Source organism: Pocillopora damicornis, chromosome 2 (genome assembly GCF_964200805.1).
Source record: "Pocillopora damicornis chromosome 2, jaPocDami1.2, whole genome shotgun sequence".
In the NCBI taxonomy this organism is placed as follows: domain Eukaryota; kingdom Metazoa; phylum Cnidaria; class Anthozoa; order Scleractinia; family Pocilloporidae; genus Pocillopora; species Pocillopora damicornis.
In genome coordinates this window covers 11,153,728-11,178,548 of record NC_142671.1, presented here as the reverse complement: position 1 = coordinate 11,178,548, position 24,821 = coordinate 11,153,728, and the positions used below count along the sequence as shown (strand labels likewise).

General features: G+C 38.8%; 1 protein-coding gene and 1 pseudogene across 1 annotated transcript; one reads left to right on the top strand and one right to left on the bottom strand.

Annotated features, from left to right (window-relative positions):
* LOC149049874 (uncharacterized) overlaps positions 1–24,089 on the bottom strand; it is a 59,523-nt pseudogene extending 35,434 nt beyond the window's left edge.
* Positions 12,426–18,974, top strand: LOC113667886 (ATP-binding cassette sub-family C member 4). The gene is made up of 6 exons (XM_089194038.1): positions 12,426–12,994; positions 13,611–13,993; positions 14,355–15,691; positions 16,076–16,646; positions 17,004–17,140; positions 17,659–18,974. The coding sequence occupies exons 1-6, from the start codon at positions 12,455–12,457 to the stop codon at positions 18,573–18,575; spliced, it is 3,885 nt and encodes a 1,294-aa protein (XP_089050164.1). The 5' UTR covers positions 12,426–12,454; the 3' UTR covers positions 18,576–18,974.
* Positions 24,090–24,821: the final 732 nt, after the last annotated feature.

The following is a 24,821-nucleotide window of genomic DNA, read 5'->3' as shown; positions in this document are numbered from 1 at the left end:
ACACCTACAAGTAGTTTAACAGTCATTACCGGGCCAGTTGGTAGTGGGAAATCCACTCTTCTTTTTGTGATCGCTGGTGAAATTCTATGCACACACGGAGAAGTATCCTGCCGAGGAACTTAAACGTATGTTCCGCAGACGGCTTGGGTATTCTCTGGAACCATACGAGCCAACATTTTGTTTGGTTTATCATATGATGATTCAAAATACACCAGAGTAATTGAGGCCTGCGCTCTGACTGACGACATCCAGAAGTTTCCTAATACTGATCAAACACTTGTCGGCCAACGCGGTGTTGTTTTAAGTGGAGGCCAGCGGACAAGGATTAGCCTAGCACGCGCAGTGTACGGTTATGCAGATGTGTATCTTTTGGATGATACTCTGAGCGCCGTGGACTTCAGAGTTGGACAACATATATTTGAAAAGTGTATCAAACAACTATTACGCAATAAAACTCGGATGATGACCTCTCATCAAGAAGACCACATGAAAGACGCTGATGAAGTGATTGTGTTGTGTAAGGGGCGTGTGCTGGAAGGAGGAAGTTTTCTTGAGTTGCAAGACAAAGGAATCCTTAGTAACACTATTGACCCGCTCTACAAGAAGATTTCAAAACACGATACAGATGAGAAGTTTGTAAGAGAGGAAGAAAATGGAAGTGTTGGAGCTGCTCCCTGCTTCGCTGGGATGGAATCTCCGTCGAAAGAAACCAGGAGTCTTCTGATGCCAAAAGAAGATTGGGAAATCGGAGTAATTTCTTCCAAGCTTTACTGGAGTTATTTAAGAAGCGGAATGTCTTCTTGAATGATTTTGGCAATAATCCTTTTCTCCGTAACAGCCCAAGATAAGACTTAAAAACGGCCTCTCAGAAAGAGTTTGCTATGATAGCACAAATATCATTTTAGAGTCAAAAGTAATCCAAGACTACATTGCATTTGCAGCCTGCTTTACTTCTCTCTGTAATTAGAGGGCTTAAATGGGGTTAACTGTTAGCCGTAAAACGGCCAAAAAAAGCTGTTAGGCGAAAAACTTGACAAATTTGAGCCTCTAGAGGTAAAAATCTTTCCTTTTTCCAATGTGTCATTTTGTGTCATGTTGCCGTAATATTCTAACTATTGGCCGTAGAGGTCCCTATCCCATGGAGACCCTCTGATTATTAGAGAAAAATATTTCTGATCTCTAAATGAAACAGCTGTACAAGCGGGCAGAGGTCTTTTCTATTTATCACATCGTGAAAATTTCAACATTCCCATCTAAATTGACCTACCAACGAGGATAAAAAATATTGAATTTGTTCCGATTTGAAATAAATTTTCCAAAGATATCGGTTGGTTGGACGAGCAGTTACCAAGGACATTTCAACTAGCGATCGACTCAACCTTAAATGTGCTTGCACCACTAATTGTCACGACTGTTATTAATCCTTGGCTTATTTTCATACTTATGCCATTGACTGAGGTTGCTATACACCTGTCCACGTATTATTTTAAGACATCCCAGGAACTTAAGAGGTTAGCGTAGCATAAGTCGTAGTCCAGTGTTCTCTCACATTTCGGAGACCCTTGATGGACTGGAAACGATTCGAACCAGAGGGTGACAAAGTGATTTTGTGGATCAGTTTTACAGGTGGGTTCGCCTTGTCTTAATTTTATCCGACTTGCATCTTGACTTAGTACAGTGGATTTTCAGAAATGAACTACTTAATTTGTAGAAATAAAAGAAAGACGTCATATCGTCATTTCCATAAATAGTTACTGCAAAGTAATGTATTTCCCTCAGAACAAAACGGGTACCCGACATCTTAGGCTCGATTTCCGCCGATCTCTAATGTCTGATTCTCGCTCCTTCCCAAAAAGAGACCAGAAGCTGGTAAAGAGCCTACCGTCAACTCAAACAGAAGTTTTTTCCAAATGCCCTGTAAGTTCAAATTATCAAAAAGCAGTGAATAACCCACTAATTTTGTCCTATTCTCTTGCTTTCTTGAAGACATCATGATGTTCTGAATCAAGCAAACATCTTGGTAATGGCCGGTGGGAAATGGCTCAGTGTGCGATTTGAAATTCTTGCATCACTATTTGTTAGTGAAGTGGCTTTTTCAGCTGTTATTATGTCTCAAGAAGCCGGTGAGTATGTATTAAAAAAAAACCAATCCCTAATTCGATTGAGTGATCATCAGAATTAAGGTGATCAGTTAAAGGTATAGTATAATGCACTCTTTAGAACTGAGGAAAATCAGGGATTAATATTGTGCATAATCCTAAGTACTAGTGGTCAATCGAGTCGCAAAGTGGATTAAGTACTTGTTACATCCATTTTTGAAATCATTGGTGATCCTTGCAATTTGATTGGCTCTCATCGGTGCGAAAGTCATCTTTTGTGGCAGCTCTAATGCCCATGCCTGAATCGTGTGGTGAAGTAATCATTGATGGTATTCCAATAAAGGCAATCAACCTCCAGGAAATTCGACGATGTATATTTGTTCTTGGCCAAAGTCCAATACTGTACAGTGGATCACTGAGGAAAAATCTCGATCTTACTGAGCAGTTTACCGATGCAAATTTATGGCAAGTTCTACAAGATGTGCAACTTAAAGAATCAGTGAAAAGTCTTCACGGGCAACTTGATCATGAACTGTTGGAAAATGGTGCAAATATCAGTGTTGGAGAACGACAGTTGATTTGTTTGGCTCGTGTGCTGTTCCAACGAAACAAGATCATCGCCTTGGATGAGCCCACTGCAAATGTAGATCCAGAAAGAGAGAAAACAATCTTGGGCGTAGTGCGTGAAAAACTGAGAGACTCTACGGTCATCACTGCAGCTCATCGATTGAACACCATCAAAGACTGTGATAAAATTTTACTTTTGAAACATGGAACGGTAGCAGAGTTCGAGAAATTTATTTCATTTGTATCAAGAGGATCGCTGTTTAAGTATACTTGTCGACTAGTATCCTCATGGGGACTCATAATTTTTTCTTTGTTCCACGCTCGTGACAAGTCGAAACACATCTTTCTCTATTTCTTTACCGAGCTTAAAACTTACCATGTTTCTTATTCTATATACAAACATAACGCTCACGACATCGCTGATCCTAGCAGTATGCAGGAAGCGTGTCATTTATGAACTTCGTAATGGGCCTCGCTCACCATAGAGTCTATGCGACTCAGTGTTACAGCATCGGAGTGTGGAATCCGAAGGTCTGTGGTTCGATTCCTAATCGGGACTCAGAATTTTTTCTTTGTCCCATGCTCGTGACAAGTCGAAAAACATCTTTCCCCACTTGTCGACTAGTATCAAAGCAGCTGTAGTAGCAGCTGAAAAATTCCATCAGAAATTTTCTTGTCCTCATCGAATTATTTTCCTTATCGTATTTTATGGGCATTGAAAATAAAGGGCTTTCTGTAGTTTACGATAACGATCTCGACCTCGAATTTCGTCAGAATAAACTACTTTTTGAATCAAGTACAGTTCTGGTGTGACTGAAAATCATTTTTGAAATCAGATTACGGCCGAAAAGTAAGTTCTTGGGAATATGGGAGCTTGTTTTGCACAGGTCCACAGGATTCGCTGCTATTTATCTCCAAATACGACATGCCAGGAGAATAAAGAATCATATAACTGATCTCGCTATCACGTTTTTTTGTGCCAATATAGTTTAAAGTCTAGTCATTTCCACCCGTTATAGACCTTGTAATCCAGACTGCCTCCATTTACGGCTTAAGGCACAAACTTAAGTCGCTTTTGTGAAAGTGATGACCATGTTATTTTCAGACCAGCCGGCGCTGCAGATGGACGATATTTTAATTCAAGGTTTGTTTTGTGGGTACCTAAGATGACATTCAATTATAAAGGTGAGAACTTATTCCTTGAAAAGTATTTGAAAACACACACATGGCCCTGTCTGAAAGAGAGAATAGAGATCGGAGTAACAACACGACAAAAAAACGTAACATTCAAAATAACTTCTAGCGTTAAGAAAGCCAAGACACGTTTTAGTCTGGTGTTTGAACCTTGAAAAACAATCATCAAAAGACAAGAATTTCTTCTTGTTCAACACATATAATATCGCAAACAATAGTACAATCTCGATGGCTCGACTTCAGCTGATCGATGGCATTTATTATCTGCAAGAGAGAGTGAATCGTACATATGAATTAGCTAAGACTTATAGAACTCTTATGCAGTTTTCCCGTGCTTGAGGTGCACGACGTATCATTTGTATGGGGTCACCTTGAGTGACAGTCAAAAGAGAAATTATCAAGAGCGCTTCAACAGAGATATCTTATTACTCTACGCCTACCAAACAACGAGATACACGGCAACGATGAATTAATAGGAACGCAGACCAAAAAGATACAGAGAGCAGTGTCAACTGGTGTTGGTGTGGATATCAAGATAAGCAAGTCGCACACAGTATTTACGTCATGTTGTGAAAGAGGTAGCTCTCTGTTTAGCAGTCTTATGACTCTAGCTCCAAGATTATTTTCCAATGTCGGCGCTAGAGTTCTTCCTGGTTTTGCAACAGTTGATACTGGAACTATCAAGGAAGAGGTCGATATGAGCAGAGAATTAATTATACAAGACGCTTTAAATGATAATACCCACGGTTACAAAAAAACACCAAGAAACTGATTTCGCTATTTATCTTAATAATAAATTAACTCCGATGAGTATATATTATTCAATCAATACAATAAAACCTAACCAGTTTGCTGTGAAGCTTTTCAACATTGGAACACAGGATTGTACAGATCGTGTTATGGTGTCTAATGATGGCGATTTTGGATGGGATTCATTTCATGAAGTTTTGACCGTTAAACCTTACTTTATGGGTCTGTTAAGTCAGATTGAATATTGAAAAATAAATGGATTGACATTGGCATTTCGTTTATAGTATATTTCAACGTTGATGAATCGGTAAGAATTGGAATTTCGCCAACAGTTAACATAATTCTATTGGATGGTCTTGATTATTCGACCATAACAATATTGAAATTTGTTTAATGTAACGTCATTGTAGATGGGAATATTTAATGAAAATTGAGACAAATACATATACTCAAAATCTGACGTGGACACTCTTCCCGATCGATAAAAAAGTTTATAATACAGATGTGTATACGAAATCAGACATTCACACTCTCTTCGTTGAGAAACCTCATAAAACAGACTTATACATGAAATCAAATGTTGATACTCTTAGATGACAAATCTGACAAAACAAACTGAGACGTGAAAATAAGCCCTGAAAAAAAGTCAGGCCGTACGAGATTACGTTGGTTCCAAAGAAACCCGTGAAGTGATGAATAGATGACTGTGAATATATTAAAATCGTATCTTTTTTTCAGGCCTTATTTTCCCTACTCTCTGCTTACCGCGCAAATCGGTTTTATATTGAATTCTTTATCCGCAGTTCACATATAAGATTTTCATATGTTCACAGACAAGACTTTACTATAAAGGAAAAATGGCTCATAGTAATACACAACAGATGGAATTTTATGATAATACATCACTAAATCACAGCATCAATGTGAAACAGTCTAATGACGTTCATTTTATTTGTGACTCAAACGATAGAAGGAAACTCAAAATAATCATCTCTGGTTTGTATATGTTGACAATTTTCGATGGATACAAATCGACTCAAAACTCACATATACAATTGAATATTGATAAGCCGTTTCACCAATTGCATTTATAACAGGCCTTTTTATCGTCACACTCTGACTACGATCAAGTGACACCATAAGAACGAGAAAAAAGAAGAGTTGCTCACTTTGATTTCAAAAGAAATTTTCAAGTTACTATGCCTTCCTACGCCTGCTTTGGCCAACGACGAGGAATATTTGGGGAAATTTGCATTGGAAGGAGTTTTCGCTTTTTTATACTTCTACACATAACATGGTCCACTTACAGTTAGAACGAACATTAACTTTGTCATGTGGTGATTAGATTACAATTATAGAATTCTCTATCCTCCTGGCACGTCCTCCCTGGAAATAAATAGCAGCGAATCCTGTGGACTTGTGCAACACAAGCTCCACTATTTCCGAGAACTTACTTTTCGGCTGTGATCTGCTTTCAAAAGCGATATTCACTCATCACAACTATAGTTGATTCAAAGGTCGAAGTCGAGATCGTAATCATAAACGACAGAAAGATCTATATTTTTTTCCCATTAACTACGATGAGGTAAATATCTCATTAAGCGCAAGAAAAGTATTAAGGGAAACTCCATCTGCTACAACAGCCGCTTTCCGTGCTGATCAACATTGATACTGATACTTAATCATAAGAAATATTCCGTTTTCCTCGTTATCAGTTATGGTTAAGTCAACGGGGAAATGGTCTTCCCTAAGGAAGCTCCAAATAACAACCCACATCCTGTAATAACGTTCAAAAAACAGTTTTTAGCTAAGTACAAGTTAAACAGCGGTTTGCAAACTTCTTTGAAAACGCAAATATACTTAAAACCTCATTTGTGATCTGAATTTTGTAGAATTTGATTTCCATAAATCCTGCCTAAATTCCAGTGAAGTCTGTCTGTCATTGATGGGTGAGTAACTACTAATAATTGTTATTTCGGAAGTTTCGGAAACTTTTACGGATAGACAATTGATGTATATTACTTCTCACGAGATATCTTAGTATCAGATAAAACTAGCTTTCTCTACCTTCCAGCATATCTTAGTAACTAAAGCAACACCGATTAGCTTTCTTTACATGACTATCAGTTTTACGACTATTAGAGTACCTCATTTTATCATCCAGCTGCTCGAAAAAGAGTACAAATAACGCGCAAACTTTCTCCGGGTTTGATTAACTGCTCGGATAAAGTGTACTTACGTGATGGCTCTCACGCGAGCGAATGCAGGTGACCTCAACTATAGAGTAATCGTATCCCATGGAGACTAATCTTTCCAAATGGAGGGTCTTAACATGTTTTTGCTCCAAGCAAAACTTGCCATTTACTCGCCTGTAATGGAAGATATATATAATAGGACATCAAAATTGGAACATTCAGGAATTTGAAGAGGTGGTGAATTTCACAAAGGCATTCTTCCCCATCAGCTTACCACAGAAACTCGCCGGAGATTGATGTCAATCAATGTAAGTGAAGCTTAGGTAAATGCACGCAATTGTTCAAAATCAAGGTATTGACGTGAATGGCAACGTTTTTCAAGTGAATAGAGATTTTGCGTGATGATTGTCACCCTGTATGTCTTGTGCAACTTCTGCCACAACATTCACCGTCATGAGGTGAATCCGGAAAACTCGAACATGTGAACTTGACTGACCAGCTACTCTAAGATGCTTCTTGCAATATAACAACACGGTTTGACATATGGCCACGAGAATGTGTTCAAAACATTTCAAAAAGTTCTCAAAATGGCGAGAAACGAGAGGATATCGCATTCACTTTGACATTTTATTGGCCTTGTTTGGTTATGTGAAGGTTGTTGAAGTCCTAAATGTAATAACTGTCCTAAATGTAATAAAGTCCTAAATGTAATAACATTTGGTCCTAAATGTAATAAAGTCCTAAATGTAATAACATGTAGTCCTAAATGTAATAAGCCTCTTATGCAATCGTTTAACTCCTGCAGTGCATTGTTGTTATGGCGGACATCCACATTGATATGTTAGTGACAGCTGTTGTTAAAAAAAAACCGCTGACCAGTATACATGTCACATTATGGGCCCGCTGATGTCAATCAGCGTCTTTTTACTTGCTAGACATAAGAAATATCAGCAGTCGAAGTATGGTCCTTATAGAGGTTTATTGATCGAGTTGAAGAAAATCATTTCCAGCCCAAAGTGGGCTAGTGCTTGGCTGGAAGCTCAATAGGATGGAATCGATTGGTACGTAACCATTAAGACTTTTTGGAAAAGAAATTTACTACAATTGATGATGAACTAGCATGCTATTGTTGATGTTATCGTTCGTGTTAAAGTCTTTAGAAGTGATGTACCATTTTAGAGCAGTTTGAATGATTTCGCTGTGTCACATGTTAATCCAAAAGAAAATTATTATTATCAGTAGCGTTATCGAAATTTTGCACATCAATGTTATTCGGTGTCAATTGATTCTAATGAAGCATTTGAGTTCATTTTTAAGAATGACTGTCCAGATTTATTCAATTTTGAACCTGGGGTGTTGCATTTCCAGCCCTCTATGGCTTTACTCCACCTCAGTAATCAGTTCATGTACCATATGACTATAAGTGGAAACTGTTGAGCTTTCTTTTTTCATTCATCTATTTATCTATTCATTTTCTCCCCTCACGGCGGGGAGAAGAGGTGAAGACAAAAAATGAAATATAAACTTGAGATCAACTTTAAAATGTATGTTTTCCTAATATTTCGGTTCGGGAACTGATGAACCCGTCATAAGGGGCTAAAGGTTCAATTTCACTCTTGCGTGGAAAAAAGGCAACATGTCGAGACCTGTGATCGTGAGATGGGATAACATATCATTGGTCAGTCGATATCTTGCTCTGCAAGTCACATTATCATATAGCTAGCAGCGCATGCGGGCAAGATGAAGTGAATCCTGTGTTCTGATTGGCTACCTGAGCGGGCATGTTGGGCCCACCCTCGCCCGTTCGGGATCCCCCGTATTGATCCCACGCAAGAAAACTTACAAAGTTCGTAACTTTTGGACAATGTTTTCATATATACATAGAAAAAATAAACGACCCTCTCGGGTTTATTGTGCTGCAAACACAGTTGGCTTTCACTATCGGCTCTCGAAATAAACAGGCCATTCTTGATTCTTATCAAAGCGAAATCTTTTGCTATACAATGAATCCTTTAATGATTAAGCCAAGAGAATATAAACTCTCTTGTATGGTCAAGATTACTGGATATTAGCCTCGTTCTTTTTCTACTTTTTTATGGACCGTGACTTCGTCTCAGTCCATAAAAACGCAAAAAAAAAAAAAAGAACTCGGCCAATATATAGCCATTTTGACCTCACGTTCGGTCAATAACGCATATGAATATATTTTATGCAAACCCGTACAAATCTGGCAAGGGAAGACAGTACAAAAAATGCCCTTCTGAGCCCAAAATTTGTCTAACGTATAAGTCGGTGGACTTCTTTTTCCTTGTAATTTGGTTCATCAAGTGTTAACTTCAGCACTGAGGACAGAAGTATTTCGTCAAAATCTGTTACACTTAAGAGTCTGAGCCAATGATATAGAGAGAGCTATTAGTCAACGTTCTCGTTGCTTCTGCGTCCGTCAATTTGATGCCAAAAGCACATCAGTATTAGAATAAGGTTTTGTAGCCAATGCTTCTCAACCTACGTCTTTAACAAATAAAAAGCCGCTGATTAATATCAGTGAGCCCGCAATATCCCATAAATATTGGTCAGAGGATTCTTTGGTGCAACAGCCGTCACTTTAACATCTCAATGTTAGCGCAGTTAAACGATTGCATAGGAGGCTTATTACATTTAGGACCGAACGTTATTACATTTAGGGCTTTATTACATTTAGGACCAAATGTTATTACATTTAGGACTTTATTACATTTAGGACAGTTATTACATTCAGGACTTCAACAAAGGTGTCATGATATGAACGCGCAGACGGGAAAATAAATTTCAAACCTCGGGTATAGATCATTTTCAGCATTTTCCCGTAAATGCGCTCGAATTTGGTCTAGTTCAGTAGAGAGGAGACTTTTCGGGGGAATGGTCTCACTAAGATAGGCTTAAAGGCATAAAAGGCAAGTTCTATCTAATACTAGGATATCTATCAATTGTCCGTGAAAGCTTCCACAAACAGCCGAAAAAATAATAAGCGATAGTTGTTCACCATTAACAACAGACTTCCTTGGATTTGAGGCAGGATTAATGGCAATCGAATTTTATAAAATTCACACTATGGATGGGGTTCTTACGTATGTTTGCAAAGCGCTATTTAATATGTCTTTTGATAAAAAAGGGTTTTAAGCGTTATAAGAGGATGTGGGAGGTAGTTTGAAGAAAACAATGACATATTAGTTTTGAACATCGAGATTTTTTTAAAAACCATTTCAGAACACGTTCTGTAAAACTCAAAATTAATTAAATTAAAATCAACAACCAGTATTAAAGTGTACATGTTCGAGTTTTGGTGGACCGAGTTGTTTTTTCACATGCATTACGAAAGAACACTAGCCCAATAGTTCCAATTGAATGACAGCTCGTTTGCCTTGTTCTTGATATTTGTCAAGCTTGAAATTCTGTGGCTCCCAAAAAGAAATAAGAATAGTGGACTTCCTCCGAGGACACTGTACTAGGCCTGTCCCGAATGTGCTCTTTATTTTTCGTTATTCGCAATAATAAATTTAGCTGTAAAGAGTTGTTTGTAAATAAAGGCGGCTTCTATCCATCTATTTCCGTTCATGGTAAGTAATTTAACGGAGACAGTTGCTAAGAAATTGTTCAGAAAGGCAAAAAATGCACAAGGTTGCTAGGACCGCAAAGAGTTGTTCCAAACACCAAACGTTGCTCATAAGTTGCCGAACACAGTCGGGATAGGGCTTCGCTATATCGTTCAAATATAGTGATTACTATCACATGAAGGAACGCAGGTGACCTCAACTAGAATAATCGCATCCCACGGAGAATATCTTCTTTTCCTTTATGGGAAGTGCAAAGAAAATACTTTGTAAGGAGGAGATTTTTTGGCTGGACTTTGCTTCCTCAGGCTTGTTATTATATAATTCAACTTTCTGAATAATTGATTAAAACTCAAAATTGATTCAAGGGTCCTGTTTCAGGCTAAAATCAACAACTAACATAACTCTAAATGTTCTAGTTTTTTGTGGACTGAGTAGATGCAATACAGGAAGTTTTTCCTAACAATACTTACTTACCCGGTGACGTAGAGCAAATTTGTGTGGGCAAGAAGGAAAGGGGTTAAACTCTTCGACATACCCTGACACTTTCGCGCTATATCAGTCCATGACAAAAGCTGAAGTAAAAAATCAACGACTAATTCACAATTCGAAACTTCACACACTTTCCTACTAATCACTCAATTAACAAAGCGTAATTACACGTCTGTATATTTTCAATCTAGTTCGCGTCTTTATGAAAAGCTAAGTATTTCGTGCTTTTGTTTCTCTGACCAAAATAACACTCCTACGGCGACTCACTTAACATTCAAATTTGAAAAAAACCCACGCGCTTGTCTGCTCTCTAGGCTTCCTCTACAGTGCTTTGTTCCTTTCTTGGTAAGATGAAAGGTTTACGGTCAATCTGCCACCACAACAAACTCACTGCATGAGATTTACATCAACAGAAGTATAAGATATTGTAGCAAACAAAAGGCAGATGAGCATATTTACTCCCCTTTATATTCAAAATAAAAAAATAAAAAAAAAAAAACTGGTGTACGTCGGCAATTTACGATGTGGCTTTAACTCAGTGTGTTTGAATAATTTCATAATTCTTAAACAAGGCCATAATTTCACAATTCTTGAACAAGGCCACTATTAGTATCCATTGAGCTTTGACACAGTGTGTTTGAACAATCTCACAATTCTTAAACAAGGCCATTATGAGTAGCCGTTAAGAATTAATTACCACAATGGCCACGGACATATATTAACGCAACTTCATGATTTAGTAGACGTGTAATTAAAAGTGGTAATAATTATGATAATTATGATAATGGATTTTTAATGAATGGCACAGCTTAACCTTACAAAATATATCAGCAATGATGAATTACACTTTCCCGGCTATGTATATAACACTAAATGCTGGTTGTATTACACATGTATTACACATGTATTAAACTAAAGTTTTCTTAGCGAGAAAGCCTAAGAAAACATATGTATCCTATTAAAATGGGACAACGATTTTAAGCAATATAAGAAATATTACGAAGAAAAAAAAACCTTTTTTCTGCTTGTGTAAAATGTAAAATGCCCAGTTATAATTGACATGTGCATGCAAATTTTTTATAGGTCTTTCAGTAACGTGGCAAAATGTAAGACGTCATGTTATAATTGATGCAGAAATGTGTATAGAAATTTACATAGATCTTCTATTAATACGGCGAAATGAAAGATGATCAATTTTAAATTGATCCAGACATGTGCATGGAAATTTCCAAAGATCTTCTATTAACATGGTAAAATGTAAGATGTTCAGTTAAAATAGAAGTGCATAGAACTTTCCATAGATCTGCTAATAACTTGGTAACATGTAACATGATTGTTTACTGCTTTTAGTTTAGACATCTCTCTATATTTGTAAAATTATCAGCAAAATCGCTGTTGATATTTTATTTTCTCTATGCATTTCTCAAAAGACAATTCCTGCATGTCTATGCTATAATAGTTGTCTATATATTTGTGATTTGAACTTACAGTTGATGGTCTGTGTTTTGACTTAATTCATGTTCTCCTTCTTATCTTAGAGTGCATTGTTAGCTTTACTTAACTGGAGATGACAAGGCACGGGTATAACAAGATCTCGCAAGACGACGAAAAGGCTCCGCAGAAGGTTGGCTTTGTTTCTTATGTTCTCTACCAGTGGATGAGCAGTGTCTTCAAAACAGGCAAACAACGAGCGTTGGAGCAAAGTGATTTTTTACCTCTTTCAAAAGAAAATCGTACGTCATTCGTAACCGAAAATCTTCAGGAGAACTGGAGGGAGGAAGAGAGAAAATGCCATGAAACTCCGCGAGGACGACCAAAGCTTTGGAAAAGCGTCACACGAACAATCTCCTTTAGGGAAGTTATGATCCTCATTTGCATGGGTGTTTTTCGCTCATTCTTCCGTATTCCCTCTCCTTTGCTCCTTGGATATCTAATTTCATCGCTGATGTCTACGGAGCCACAGCAGAAAATGTTTCTCTATGGTTGTGCGCTGGCTCTGAGTATCAGCTCTTTGATGCAGAAAGTTTCATCTCAAACGCTTATGTACAGATGTGAATTAATGGGAATAACCCTGAGTAGTGCTCTGAATGGTCTTGTTTATCATAAGGTAGGTACCTTACTTCTATAAAATGTAGAGGATGTAATAATTCAGTCGTCAGGGGAGGGTCTGAATAGGATAATTGTTTTCGTAAAAACGCACACAACTGATTATTAGCCCTTACTACTAACAAGCTTTTCTTTGGTTTGACAACGACCGAAAGAAAAAAGCAAATTCCATTCCAAAAATAAATATAACACGACGGATAACTTCGTACTTGTGAAAGAAAGTCGACCTTCTTAAAGTTCACAAAGCTTTGCGCAGTCTGAAGTAGCTAAAACTGAGACGTTTTCACGTGGAAATTAATCTGTTTACATAGGGGAGGCGAGCAAAGAGACTGCTCAGATCGACTTGAGTTAGGCTGTTACGTAAAATGTGCCTTCTTGTTTTCTCGCGGACGCGTAAAAAGATTTAGGACAATGGAATACCTTCAATGCGTGTTTTAAATTTTTACGCCCTGCTTCACGGCTTGCTCACACAACTGACCATATTTGTCGGAATTAAGCTGTGAACTCGGAGCTACTGTGTAAGCTCACAACATGACTGCGTTTTGCAAATCAGAAGGTAAAAAATTCAATAACCGTGCTCACGTTTTATTTAAAAAAAAATTATTCCCCTTTTCCAGACACTTTTACTCAGCAAAGACGCATTATTACAGTACACAACAGGTAAAGTGATTGACCTGGTTTCAAACGATGTTCAGCGTTTGGAAGGAGAGACAATCAGGTGGATCTTTTTTGGTTTCCTTACATTAATTGAGCTCCTCATTGTTCCGTTTTTGATGGTGTACTACATTGGCTGGCAGTCTCTCATGGGAGTACTCTTTTTGTATCTTCTCCTTCCATATTTCGTCTTACTGTCCAAAGGGGGCGCGGTTCTGCGATTGCAAACAGCAGCGGTCTCTGACCAACGCATCTCTCTGATGAATCAGGTTGTCTCAGGGATACGTGCTATCAAAATGCATGCGTGGGAAGATGAATACCGCCAACAAATCAAGAAACCACGAAGGTATGTAAAGATATTATGAAACTAATTGCTCGATACAGAACTCAAGTTTCATGCAGGCTGTTTAAGACGCCCATTGATGAAATAATGTTGTTTTTGTTCTTACTCGATTCCAATTGTACTTCTGGCCAAATGAAAGCAAGCCTGTTTCTTATTTAACAGCCCACCATTTCCATATTTTGTGCCACTACTTCCATATTTCGTGCGAAATGAGTTATTGTGCATGATAGTAGTTTTTTCTGAATGGTACAAACTTCATATATTGAACCAATAAGATCGCCTAGAACACCAAGACCACTAAGTATGTATGTCATCGACTAAATCGTTGTCAAAATATCCCAATTTTATTTGTCTTTTTTTCCAGAGATGAAATTGCCATTATTCAAAAGATGTGTGTTCTACGCGCAGGTGTTTTGGCTCTAAGATTCACTTCTGTCATCATTGCAACACTGTTGTCAGTCATTACCCTTGTGCTGACTGAAGAAACTCTGACACCATTCAACGTTTTTGTGTTGATTTCATTTAACAACATGCTCGCGAAATGTATCGGCACTTTCCTCGGGTTTGCCTTGTTAGAGGGATACGAAGCTTACGCCTCGCTTGGCAGAATTGAGGAATTTCTCCTTTTGAAAAATTTGCAAATCAGTTCAAGTGATCGTTCAAGCCGAAAAGAAACAGAGATTGAAGCGAGGAACTCATCTGAGATAAAGAGGAGTTCAGTAGATTGCCAAGAAAATATGGGAGGCTCTTCCACTTTGAATGAATCACAAGATCAAACGGTATTGCGTGTGAGAAGTTTGGCGTACAAGCAAATGGAGCGACAAGACTCCTACATTCTTCAAGATATCGAGTTTTGCACACCTGCAAGTAGTTTAACAGTCATTACCGGGCCAGTTGGTAGTGGGAAATCTACTCTTCTTTCTGTGATCGCTGGTGAAGTTCCATGCACACACGAAGAATTATCCTGCCGAGGATCTTTAGCGTATGTTCCGCAGACAGCTTGGGTATTCTCTGGAACCATACGAGCCAACATTTTGTTTGGTTTGTCATACGATGATTCAAAATACACCAGAGTAATTGAGGCCTGCGCTCTGACTGACGACTTCCAGCAGTTTCCTGATACTGATCAAACGCTTGTCGGCCAACGAGGTGTTGTTTTGAGCGGAGGTCAGCGGGCTAGGGTTAGTTTAGCACGCGCAGTGTACGCTAATGCAGATGTGTATCTTTTGGACGACCCTCTGAGCGCCGTGGACTTCAAAGTTGGACGACACATATTTGAAAAGTGTATCAAAGAACTATTAAGCGATAAAACTCGGATGATGACCTCTCATCAAGAAGACCACATGAAAGACGCTGATGAAGTGATTATGTTGTGTAAGGGGCGTGTGCTGGAAAGAGGGAGTTTCCTGGAGCTGCAAGACAAAGGAATCCTTAATAAAACTATTGACCCGCTCTATATGAAGATTTCAAAAGACAATACAGGTGAGAAGTTTGTCAGAGAGAACGAAAATGAAAGTGTTGGAGCTGCTGCCTGCTTGGCTGAGATGGAATCTCCGTCGAAAGAAACCAGGAGTCTTATGATGCCACAAGAAGATCGGGAAATCGGTGCAATCTCTTCCAAGCTTTACTGGGACTATTTCAGAAGCGGAATGTCAACTTGGATGATTTTGACGATAATCCTTTTCTCTTTAGTAGCTCAAGGTACGACTTTAAAACAGCCTCTCAGAAAGAGCTTGCCATGATTGCCTAAATTTAATTTTAGAGTCCAAAGTAATCCAAGACTGGATTGCATTTGCAGCATGCTTTACTTATCTCTGTAATTAGAGGGTGTAAATTATCCCTCGAAAATCTCAACATTCCTATCTAATATTGACCTACCGGCAAGGATAAAAAATGTTGAGTTTGTTCCGATTTGAAATACATTGGATGCAAAAATAGTTTCCTAACGAGTATCAGTGTGTGTGTGTATCTAAGATACATCAAGTCAGCAATTAAAATATTAGTTCCGTTTTATACGAAAGACAATCAACACATAAAAAGTTTTTGCCTGAGTCTTACTTAACTTTTCTTTCTCTTTCCACCCAGGGATGTTGGTTGTTCCCGACGTGTGGCTCTCGTTCTTGACAAAGAAACTCCCTCAAGATCAGAAAGATCAATCAAACTTAGTTATCTATGGATGTCTTGCTGTTGTATCCCTCATGTTTATATTGACAAGAACATATGTATTACTCTCCTGCTTTTTGCGATGCTCTGAGCGTCTTCATGACAAGATGGTCGTTGCCACTTTACAAGCTCCTGTTTTATTCTTTGATTCAAATTCCGCGGGAAGAATCCTTAATCGATTTTCGAAAGATATCGGTTGGTTGGACGAGCAGTTACCAAGGACATTTCAACTAGCGATCGACTCAACCTTAAATATGCTTGCATCACTAATTGTCCCGACTGTTATGAATCCTTGGCTTATTTTCATACTTATGCCATTGATTGTGGTTGCTATATACCTGTCCACGTATTATTTGAAGACATCCAGGGAACTTAAGAGGTTAGCGTCCATAAGTCGTAGTCCAGTATTCTCTCACATTTCGGAGACCCTTGATGGACTGGAGACGATTCGGACCAGAGAGCGACAAAGTGATTTTGTGGATCAGTTTTACAGGTGGGTCTGCCTCGTCTTAATTAATTTTATACAACTTGCATCTTGGCAATGGATTCTCAGACATTAACTACTTGATTTATAGAGATAAAAGAAAGACGCCATATCGTCATTTCCATAAATAGTTACTGCAAGGTAATAGTATTTCCCTCAGAAAAAAACGGGCACCCGACATCCTCGGCTCGATTTCCGCCGATCTCTCGTGTCCGGTCTTCGCTCCTCCCCGAGAAGAGACGAGAAGCTGGTAAAGAGCCTTCCGTCATCTCAGATAGACGTTGTTTCTGATCCCCTATATGTTCAAATGATCAGAAAGCAATGAATAACCCACTAATTTTGTCCTGTTCACTTGCTTTCTTAAAGACATCATGATGTTCTGAATCAAGCAAACATCTTGGTAATGGCCGGTGGGAAATGGATCAGTGTGCGATTTGAAATTCTTACATCCTTATTTGTTGGTGCAGTGGCTTTTTCAGCTGTTATTATGTCTCAAGATGCCGGTGAGTTTGTATTACAAAAAGAAGCCAGTCCCTAATTCGATTGAGTGACCGAAGGCGCAAGAAAACCCAAATACTTACAGAGTGTCATCAGATTTCAGGTGATCAGTGGAAGGTGTAGTACATTACATTCGCTCAGAACTGAGGGAAAACAAGGATTAATATTGTGCGTAATTTTAAGTACTAGTGGTCAATCGAGTCGTTAAGTGGAGTAAATACTTTGTTACAACCATTTTTGAAATCACTGGTGATCCTTGCAATCTGATTGACTCTTATCGGTGCAATTTCCTCGCACCCATTTTTTGCTCTAATCGCATCTTTTTCCCAACAAACAGGCCTCCCTCATGCCAACTTTATGCAGTAGTCCACATAAATGAATCTTCTCAGGAAAACCCCCTGTATTGCCTTGTTTAACTTTCCATGACAAGGGCGTGGCAAGGCTATTTTTTGACTATTTAGTGTGGAAAATCAGTTAAAATCTTCTTTGGTTAATTTTTAGTTTCAATTTTTCGTCTAATTAGCTTTTGCTGGACTTGCCTTGGCTTACGTTGTTCAAAGACTTGCGCGGTCTCATTACGCCATCCGAACAACCTCAGAGGTCGAGAATCTAATGACGTCAGTTGAACGAGTTATTACATATACCAAGCTTGAATGTGAGCCTGGATATATGATAGAACGACGGCCCCCGGAAAACTGGCCAAATGTAGGAAATATCATATTCAAAGAAGTATCCTTGAGATATTATCCGGGAGGACCACAAGTGTTGAAGAATATCAAACTCAATATCAAAGGAGGAACAAAGATCGGTGTCGCTGGCCGTACTGGTGCTGGAAAGTCATCTTTTGTGGCAGCTCTAATGCGCATGCCTGAATCGTGTGATGAAATAGTCATTGATGGGATTCCGGTGAAGGAAATCAACCTTCAGGAAACTCGACGATGTATATCCGTCCTTGGGCAAAGTCCAGTACTGTTTAATGGATCACTGAGGAAAAATCTGGATCTTGTTGAGCAGTTTACAGATGCAGATTTATGGCAAGTTCTACAAGATGTGCAACTGAAAGAATCAGTGAAAAGTCTTCACGGGCAACTTGATCACGAACTGTTGGAAAATGGTGCAAATATCAGTGTTGGAGAACGACAGTTGATTTGTTTGGCCCGTGTGCTGTTGCAACGAAACAAGATCATCGTCTTGGATGAGCCCACTGCAAATGTAGATCCAGAAACAGAAAAAACAATCTTGGGCGTAGTGCGTGAAAAACTGAGAGACTCTACGGTCATCACTATAGCTCATCGATTGAACACCATCAAAGATTGTGATAAAATTTTACTTTTGAAACGTGGAACGGTAGCAGAGTTCGACAAATTTGACACTTTGGTGAACACAGAAGAAAGTGAGTTGCGTGAAATGGCGCGAATTGCAGGTTCCAGAACAACGTAACTTCAAATAGCCTGTTAACTATTTCTCAGCCACTTTCTGTAATTCTTTTATTAGCTATCTTATGTAAGCACGTTTTGTTCGCAATATACTGAACTTTACCAGCTGGTTTTTTGTATTTTAATTATTTGTGGCTGGTGCTACTTTACCGTAAAGAAGTGTTCCTCACTGTTTGTCACATTGATTCGTATCAGAAAGATCGCTGTTTAAGTATACTCGTCAACCAGTATCAAGAGAGCTGTAGTAGCAGCTAGAATATTCCTTTAGAACTTTTTTTTTATCCTCATTGAAGTATTTTCTGTATCGTAATTTAGGGGCATAACAATAATGTAGGGCTTTCTGTAGTTTACGATAACGATCTCGACCTCGAATTTCGTCAGAATAAACTACTTTGAGGATCAAGCACAGTTGTGGTGTGACTGAATCTCATTTTTGAAAGCAGATTACGGCCAAAAAGTAAGTTCTTGGGAATATGGGAGCCTGTGTTGCACAGGTCCACAGGATTCGCTGCTACTTATCTCCAGGGACGACATGCTAGGGAAAGAGAAATGATATAACTATAATACAATCACGAAATGGCAAAAATGATGTTCTTTGTACTTGTTAGTGAGCCATGTGTAGGAGTGCAAAAAAATTCAGCAAGCAATTTTATAGATGTTTTTTATATAAGTTAGTGAACGCTTCATTGAGTAGGAATAATCCAAGAACACGGAAATTTCATAGGCATAAGTTGAACATTAGAATCCAGCCCTTATTTCTACTCTTCTACCGGCTGAAGCGAGCGTAAGAAGGCATAGTACTGTGATGTTAACCAAATCCATACTCTAAACGCACGAAATCTTTAACAAGTCAAAAGGTGAACCATGGTGTCGTAAGACTGCCATAACAAAAAACCCAATGTCTCAACAATTTTCTTGTATATCCATATTTTATTTTTATTTTATTTTTTTGTTTTCTTTTTTTGTTTTATGCCTTTTTGTTTTTTACTGAAAATAATATTTTATGAAAGTAATTTTAAATCCGAAGTAAATTATTTCGGGAACTAAAAAAAATTGGAGCGAAATTATAATTAATTTGCTGTGAAAAGTTGTTAAAAACAATTTAAAATGGAATTAAAAAAGGTCAGAGCAAACTTTTTCATGTCCTATCGTTGCCATAGGGGAAAAAATAGCTAAAACGGAAAAAAATTGGTCATGGCCTAACATTGCCATAGCGAAAAAAATAATCTTCTTGGCCTAGCTTTGCCAGAGACCAGAGAGCCTTTCGGGTAAAATCGTGCTCCTATTTAAAATGGCGACTGCTCGTATTAGAATCAACGATTAGCAGACGAGGAGAAGAGAAGGAGTTAAAAAACGCGTTAGGTGGTTATGTGAAGCAAAATCTTCGTCGAATTGAACTTTAAGACTTTGTTTCAAGGGATTTTAGTGAGTATGCGTGGAGTTTAAGGACGCCAGACAGAAGACTGGACTACTCTGGCATCAAATACACAGACCAATCCGTTCAGGTCGACGAGGTTGAATAATAATAATAATAATAATAATAATAATAATAATCTTTATTTAAGCACGAAACAATTCATCAGCAATTACATTAACTAAAACTATTTAAAAATTAAAACACTAACTAATAACTAAAAGCTGTTTTCCGTGAATGCCGTGCGTTATAGAGTGGCATTGATCTTGCGTTTAAATAACCCCAGAGACTCTGTGTTCCTTATATCACATGGAAGACTATTCCATAATGTGGCTCCACTATAGCTAAAGCTTTTTCGATAATAGTTAGTGCGAGGTAGAGGAACATTGAGTTTATTTTCAGAGTCCCTGAGGTCATAAGCAGAGTTACGCCATCTAAACTTAGAATTAAGATATTCAGGAGCTAGCCCGTGCAGACATTTGAAAACCATGGTAACTCTATGAATTTCCTGCTGGCTTGTCAGATTTTTCCAACTCAAAAATTCAAGTAGCTTAGTTGCATCGGCATCATAGCTGGAAAATGTCAAAACACGGGCTGCTCTAATCTGTAATTTCTGCAGCTTATCTCGTAGCGTTATCCCACAGCTACCCCAGACAATGTCACAGTAATCAAAGTGAGGTTTTACTAAAGCTTGGTAAAGCAGATGTAAGGTCGATGCTGGGATCAGATGCCTGACTCGCTTTAGGCACCCGATACCAGAGGCAATCTTTTTTGTTAATTTTTCGTCTATAATCACACCAAGCGATTTTGTAGAAGTAACCTGGCTCACCTGAGTGCTGTTCATTCTAATTGTTGGTGAAGCTGTGAGAGTACCCAGTCTCTGCCTTGACCCTATTAGCATGAATTCGGTTTTTGTCATATTCAGTGTGAGTTTATTCGCTTGTAGCCAGTTGAAAACGTTTGTTAAGTCCTCATTCAGACAAAGCTGTAAGATCACCGCCCGCATATGTAAGGTGTGTGTCGTCAGCATACATCCTCGGCTCACAATTTGATAAACAATTTGGAAGATCGTTGATAGATAATAAAAACAATAGTGGACCGAGGATGGTCCCCTGGGGGACGCCGCAAGTTAATGAGCAGCTGCTGGACAGCGACCCGTTCACAGAACATTTCTGTGTGCGGTTTTCCAAGTATGACTGAAACCATTTGAAAGATTTGCCATGTATACCATAATAGTTTAATTTCGATAGGAGGATCTGATGATCAACAGTGTCAAAAGCTTTTTTCAAATCTAGAAAAATGACTCCATTGATTTTCCCGTTGTCAATATTATATGCCCAAGAATCTGTCGCTTCCAACAATGCTGTTACAGTTGAATGAGTAGCACGAAACCCTGATTGATTTTGATATAGAATATCATGTTCTTCCAGATAGGCATACAATTGATCGTAAACTATCCTTTCAAACACTTTCGCCACTATTGGAATCACCGATATTGGGCGGTAATTGTTGACATCATCGCGGTTACCCTGTTTAAAGAGAGGTGTAACCCTTGCATATTTCCAATCATCTGGGGAACCTCCCTTGGCTAATAGATTGATTGAAAATATCACATATCGGCACACAAATAAGGTCAGCGCATTCCCTGACAAACCTAGCAGATATTGTGTCAAGGCCCGTTGCTTTTGACTTGTCTAGTTTATTTAAAAGTGAAAATACTTTATTTGGATTAGTAGGTTGGAGCTCAAACCGTTTATCTGTACCGGCAAGATATCGTTGATAGCTACTACTATCACAATCTATCTCACTGGCAAGTTTTGGACCAATATTAGCAAAATGGTTGTTGAATTCGTTTGATAGCTCCAGTGGATTAGTTATCGTTAATCCATTCACTTTTAGTGATGTCACTGACATTTTCCCAGATTTACGTGAAGTTAGCTCGTTTATAGTCTGCCAGGTCTTTCGGGAGTCGCTAGTGTGCTTGTTAAAAATATTTTGGTAATAAACTTGCTTTGCTAAGCGTACTTGCTTATTGACTAAATTTCTTTGTTTCTTAAACACTGCCCAATCGTTGGGATCATTTGTTTTGATTGCTTTGATTTTTAATATATCTCTATTATGCATCAAGTCTTTCAACTCAGCGGTAATCCACGGAGAACTTCGTGAACGAACGCGCATCGTTTTCAGTGGAGCATGTTTGTCAGCGATAGCTAGAAATGTACATTTCCATTGCTGCCACATCTCGTTTGGGTCGGAAGACTCATATACATTATTCCAACATTGAGACTGAATATCATCTCGAAAATTTTGGCAATCGAATTTTCGGAAATTTCTGTATGTTATTGAATTATGTCCATTCGACATCCCGTTCAGAGCAAGTTTTCTATAAACATACACCATGCTATGATCACTTATCCCAACATGACAAACTCCCGAACAGGCGATCTTATCCGAGCAGTTGGTGTAAATTAAATCAATTAAAGTTGACGAGGTGGGTGTTATCCTCGTCGGTTCAGCGATGAGTTGCTCGAGTCCGTAGACATCAGCAATATTCTTTAATTTGGATGTATCATTGTCATATCGTGCAGTGACCATGTCACAGTTCATGTCTCCCAGTACAAAAAATTCTACATTTTCACTATCCAATTTCCCAATTAGGGATTCAAAAGGTGAAAAAATGCCAATAGGAGAGTCAGGTGGTCTATACCACGTAACAATCACAAAAGGTCTTGTTTTTGGCTTATGGATTTCCAAGCAAAGATTCTCTAATGCATCCATATGTAGATCAGATCGTACTGTAAAGTTGATTGAATTTTTAACGTAGAAGCATACCCCCCCGCCGCCTTTCGTAAGTCTATCTCGGCGAATTATTTCGTATCCCGGAATATGAACTTCGTGATCTTGAATGCTCTCGTTCAGTTTTGTTTCGTTTATAGAAATAATATCGATATCGTTGTTTGCTTATGGGATTCTTAGTTCGTCTATATGTGTAGTTAATTGATTTATATTGAGTGAGACCATTCTAAAGCCACGCAAAGGTGGCAATATTGAGGCAGATTTTACGCCCCTTTGGCTGCTTGATCGATTTCGCACGGCATTGACGGACAGCACATTATCTCATTCATTTATCTCATTTAAGAGGCATTAAAGCAAGAATTGGAAGGGCCGGGAAAACTTCTCGGCTACCGAGCGTTGCACAAAAAACTTAGACAGGTCCACGAGCTTAACGTCCCGCGGGATCTTGTATATGTCGTAATGTACAATGTAGATCCAGATGCTCTCGCCGAAAGGGCTCCCCAGGTCAAAAAGGCAACTTTCACAGACTTGAATATCCAGCAACATCACCTCTCTCTCTGACCGTTTATATGAGACGTTTGCCAGACACTGCCTTCTTGATCAAAGAATCAGCATTTACGCTCTCACATATGCTCCCATTGTTGTTGATATATTGGCGGAATGTCCCCTCCGATGTGAAGCAATGATGTCGACCGCAGCCTTTTCTAGATACCTCTTCACCACCCATGTTGAGCCATTGAATCCTCTGTCATTGGAAGTCGCTTTGAACGCCTTACGAAATCCACCAGTTCCAAATGGCTCAGGTTCAATAGAAAAATCCACGGTTGTTGGTCTTCCGGTGCGCGCCATTACCGACATGTCAAAATTAAAGATCTCAGCGGAGGTTGTGGTATCGGTAATAAGCTTTCCCAATTTTAGCATGTCAACAACCGACAGGCTTTGCGGGGCAAACTTGCATGGAATTTGAAATGACGCTCTTTGAGGTACTGATGTGACAGCAGCCTCAGTCTTTCCATGCCCGGCATTCTCACCATGGGAAATGTCGCTGATCTATCGCTTCCGCCGCCCACCGACCCCCGCTGAAACTTCAATCGGAGCGTCCTTGACTTTGCCTTCTATGAATCGCCCATGGATCCTTTTTAACGTTGGCAACTGTTTTACAGAGGAACAAGAGAGTCTCTGTTCCCCTGCAAGTGCATCGCAGGACATCGTTTCCAACATACCGTAGTGCTTCATGCATGCTTTCTTGATATTTCTAACAGAGATTTCGTTTATTTCGTCGAAGTCTTCGAACGGGATTGCCTCCATTTACAACTTCATTTTCTCGGCCTGAAGGTGGTTATATTAACAAGGTGACTGTTACATAAAAGAATTGGTCCGTGATTAGCGTGCGTGTATCGAGTAATGGATGCACGTGGGAAGTTTAGAGAGTGTGAGTGAACTCCTCGAAACGAACTCTCAAAATAAGCACTTTTCTGCGCTTTTAGGTTCACTTACGACACGTGATTTTGATACAATTCATTTAGGCACGCGCGAAATAAGCGGTAGGGATTATCGCGACTTTTTTATCACTACCTTAAAAAAAACAGTAACAACAACAACAACCATTTAGAGCGGCTGGCAAGCCATTATCAGTGTCTATTTTGGGGAAACCGAAAAAATTGGCCTCCCTCGGATTTTTAACAGCTCCCTTTTTCTGGCCATTGTTTTCTGTTAGGTTTCCTTGAAAAATTCTCTTAGTCGAAGTCTGTTCTCTGAGTCTAAAATCATGCGCGTCAACCAAAGCTTTTTCACATATATGGAAGTGTTGAGAATCAGCAAATGGGAAACTATCCCTCATCTTGTCATATAAAGTAAAGATGAAACCAGGCACAAACTTAAGTCGCTTTTCCTCTATCTTTTTCTGTAATCGTCACCAACTTGAGTTGCACAATTAAATTAGACGTGCGCATTCAACGTCTATTCTACCCCACGGAAATATAAATGCAATTTAGAGGAAAACAGCTCTGAACAACCAGCGGCTTTAATTTTCGCGTACTG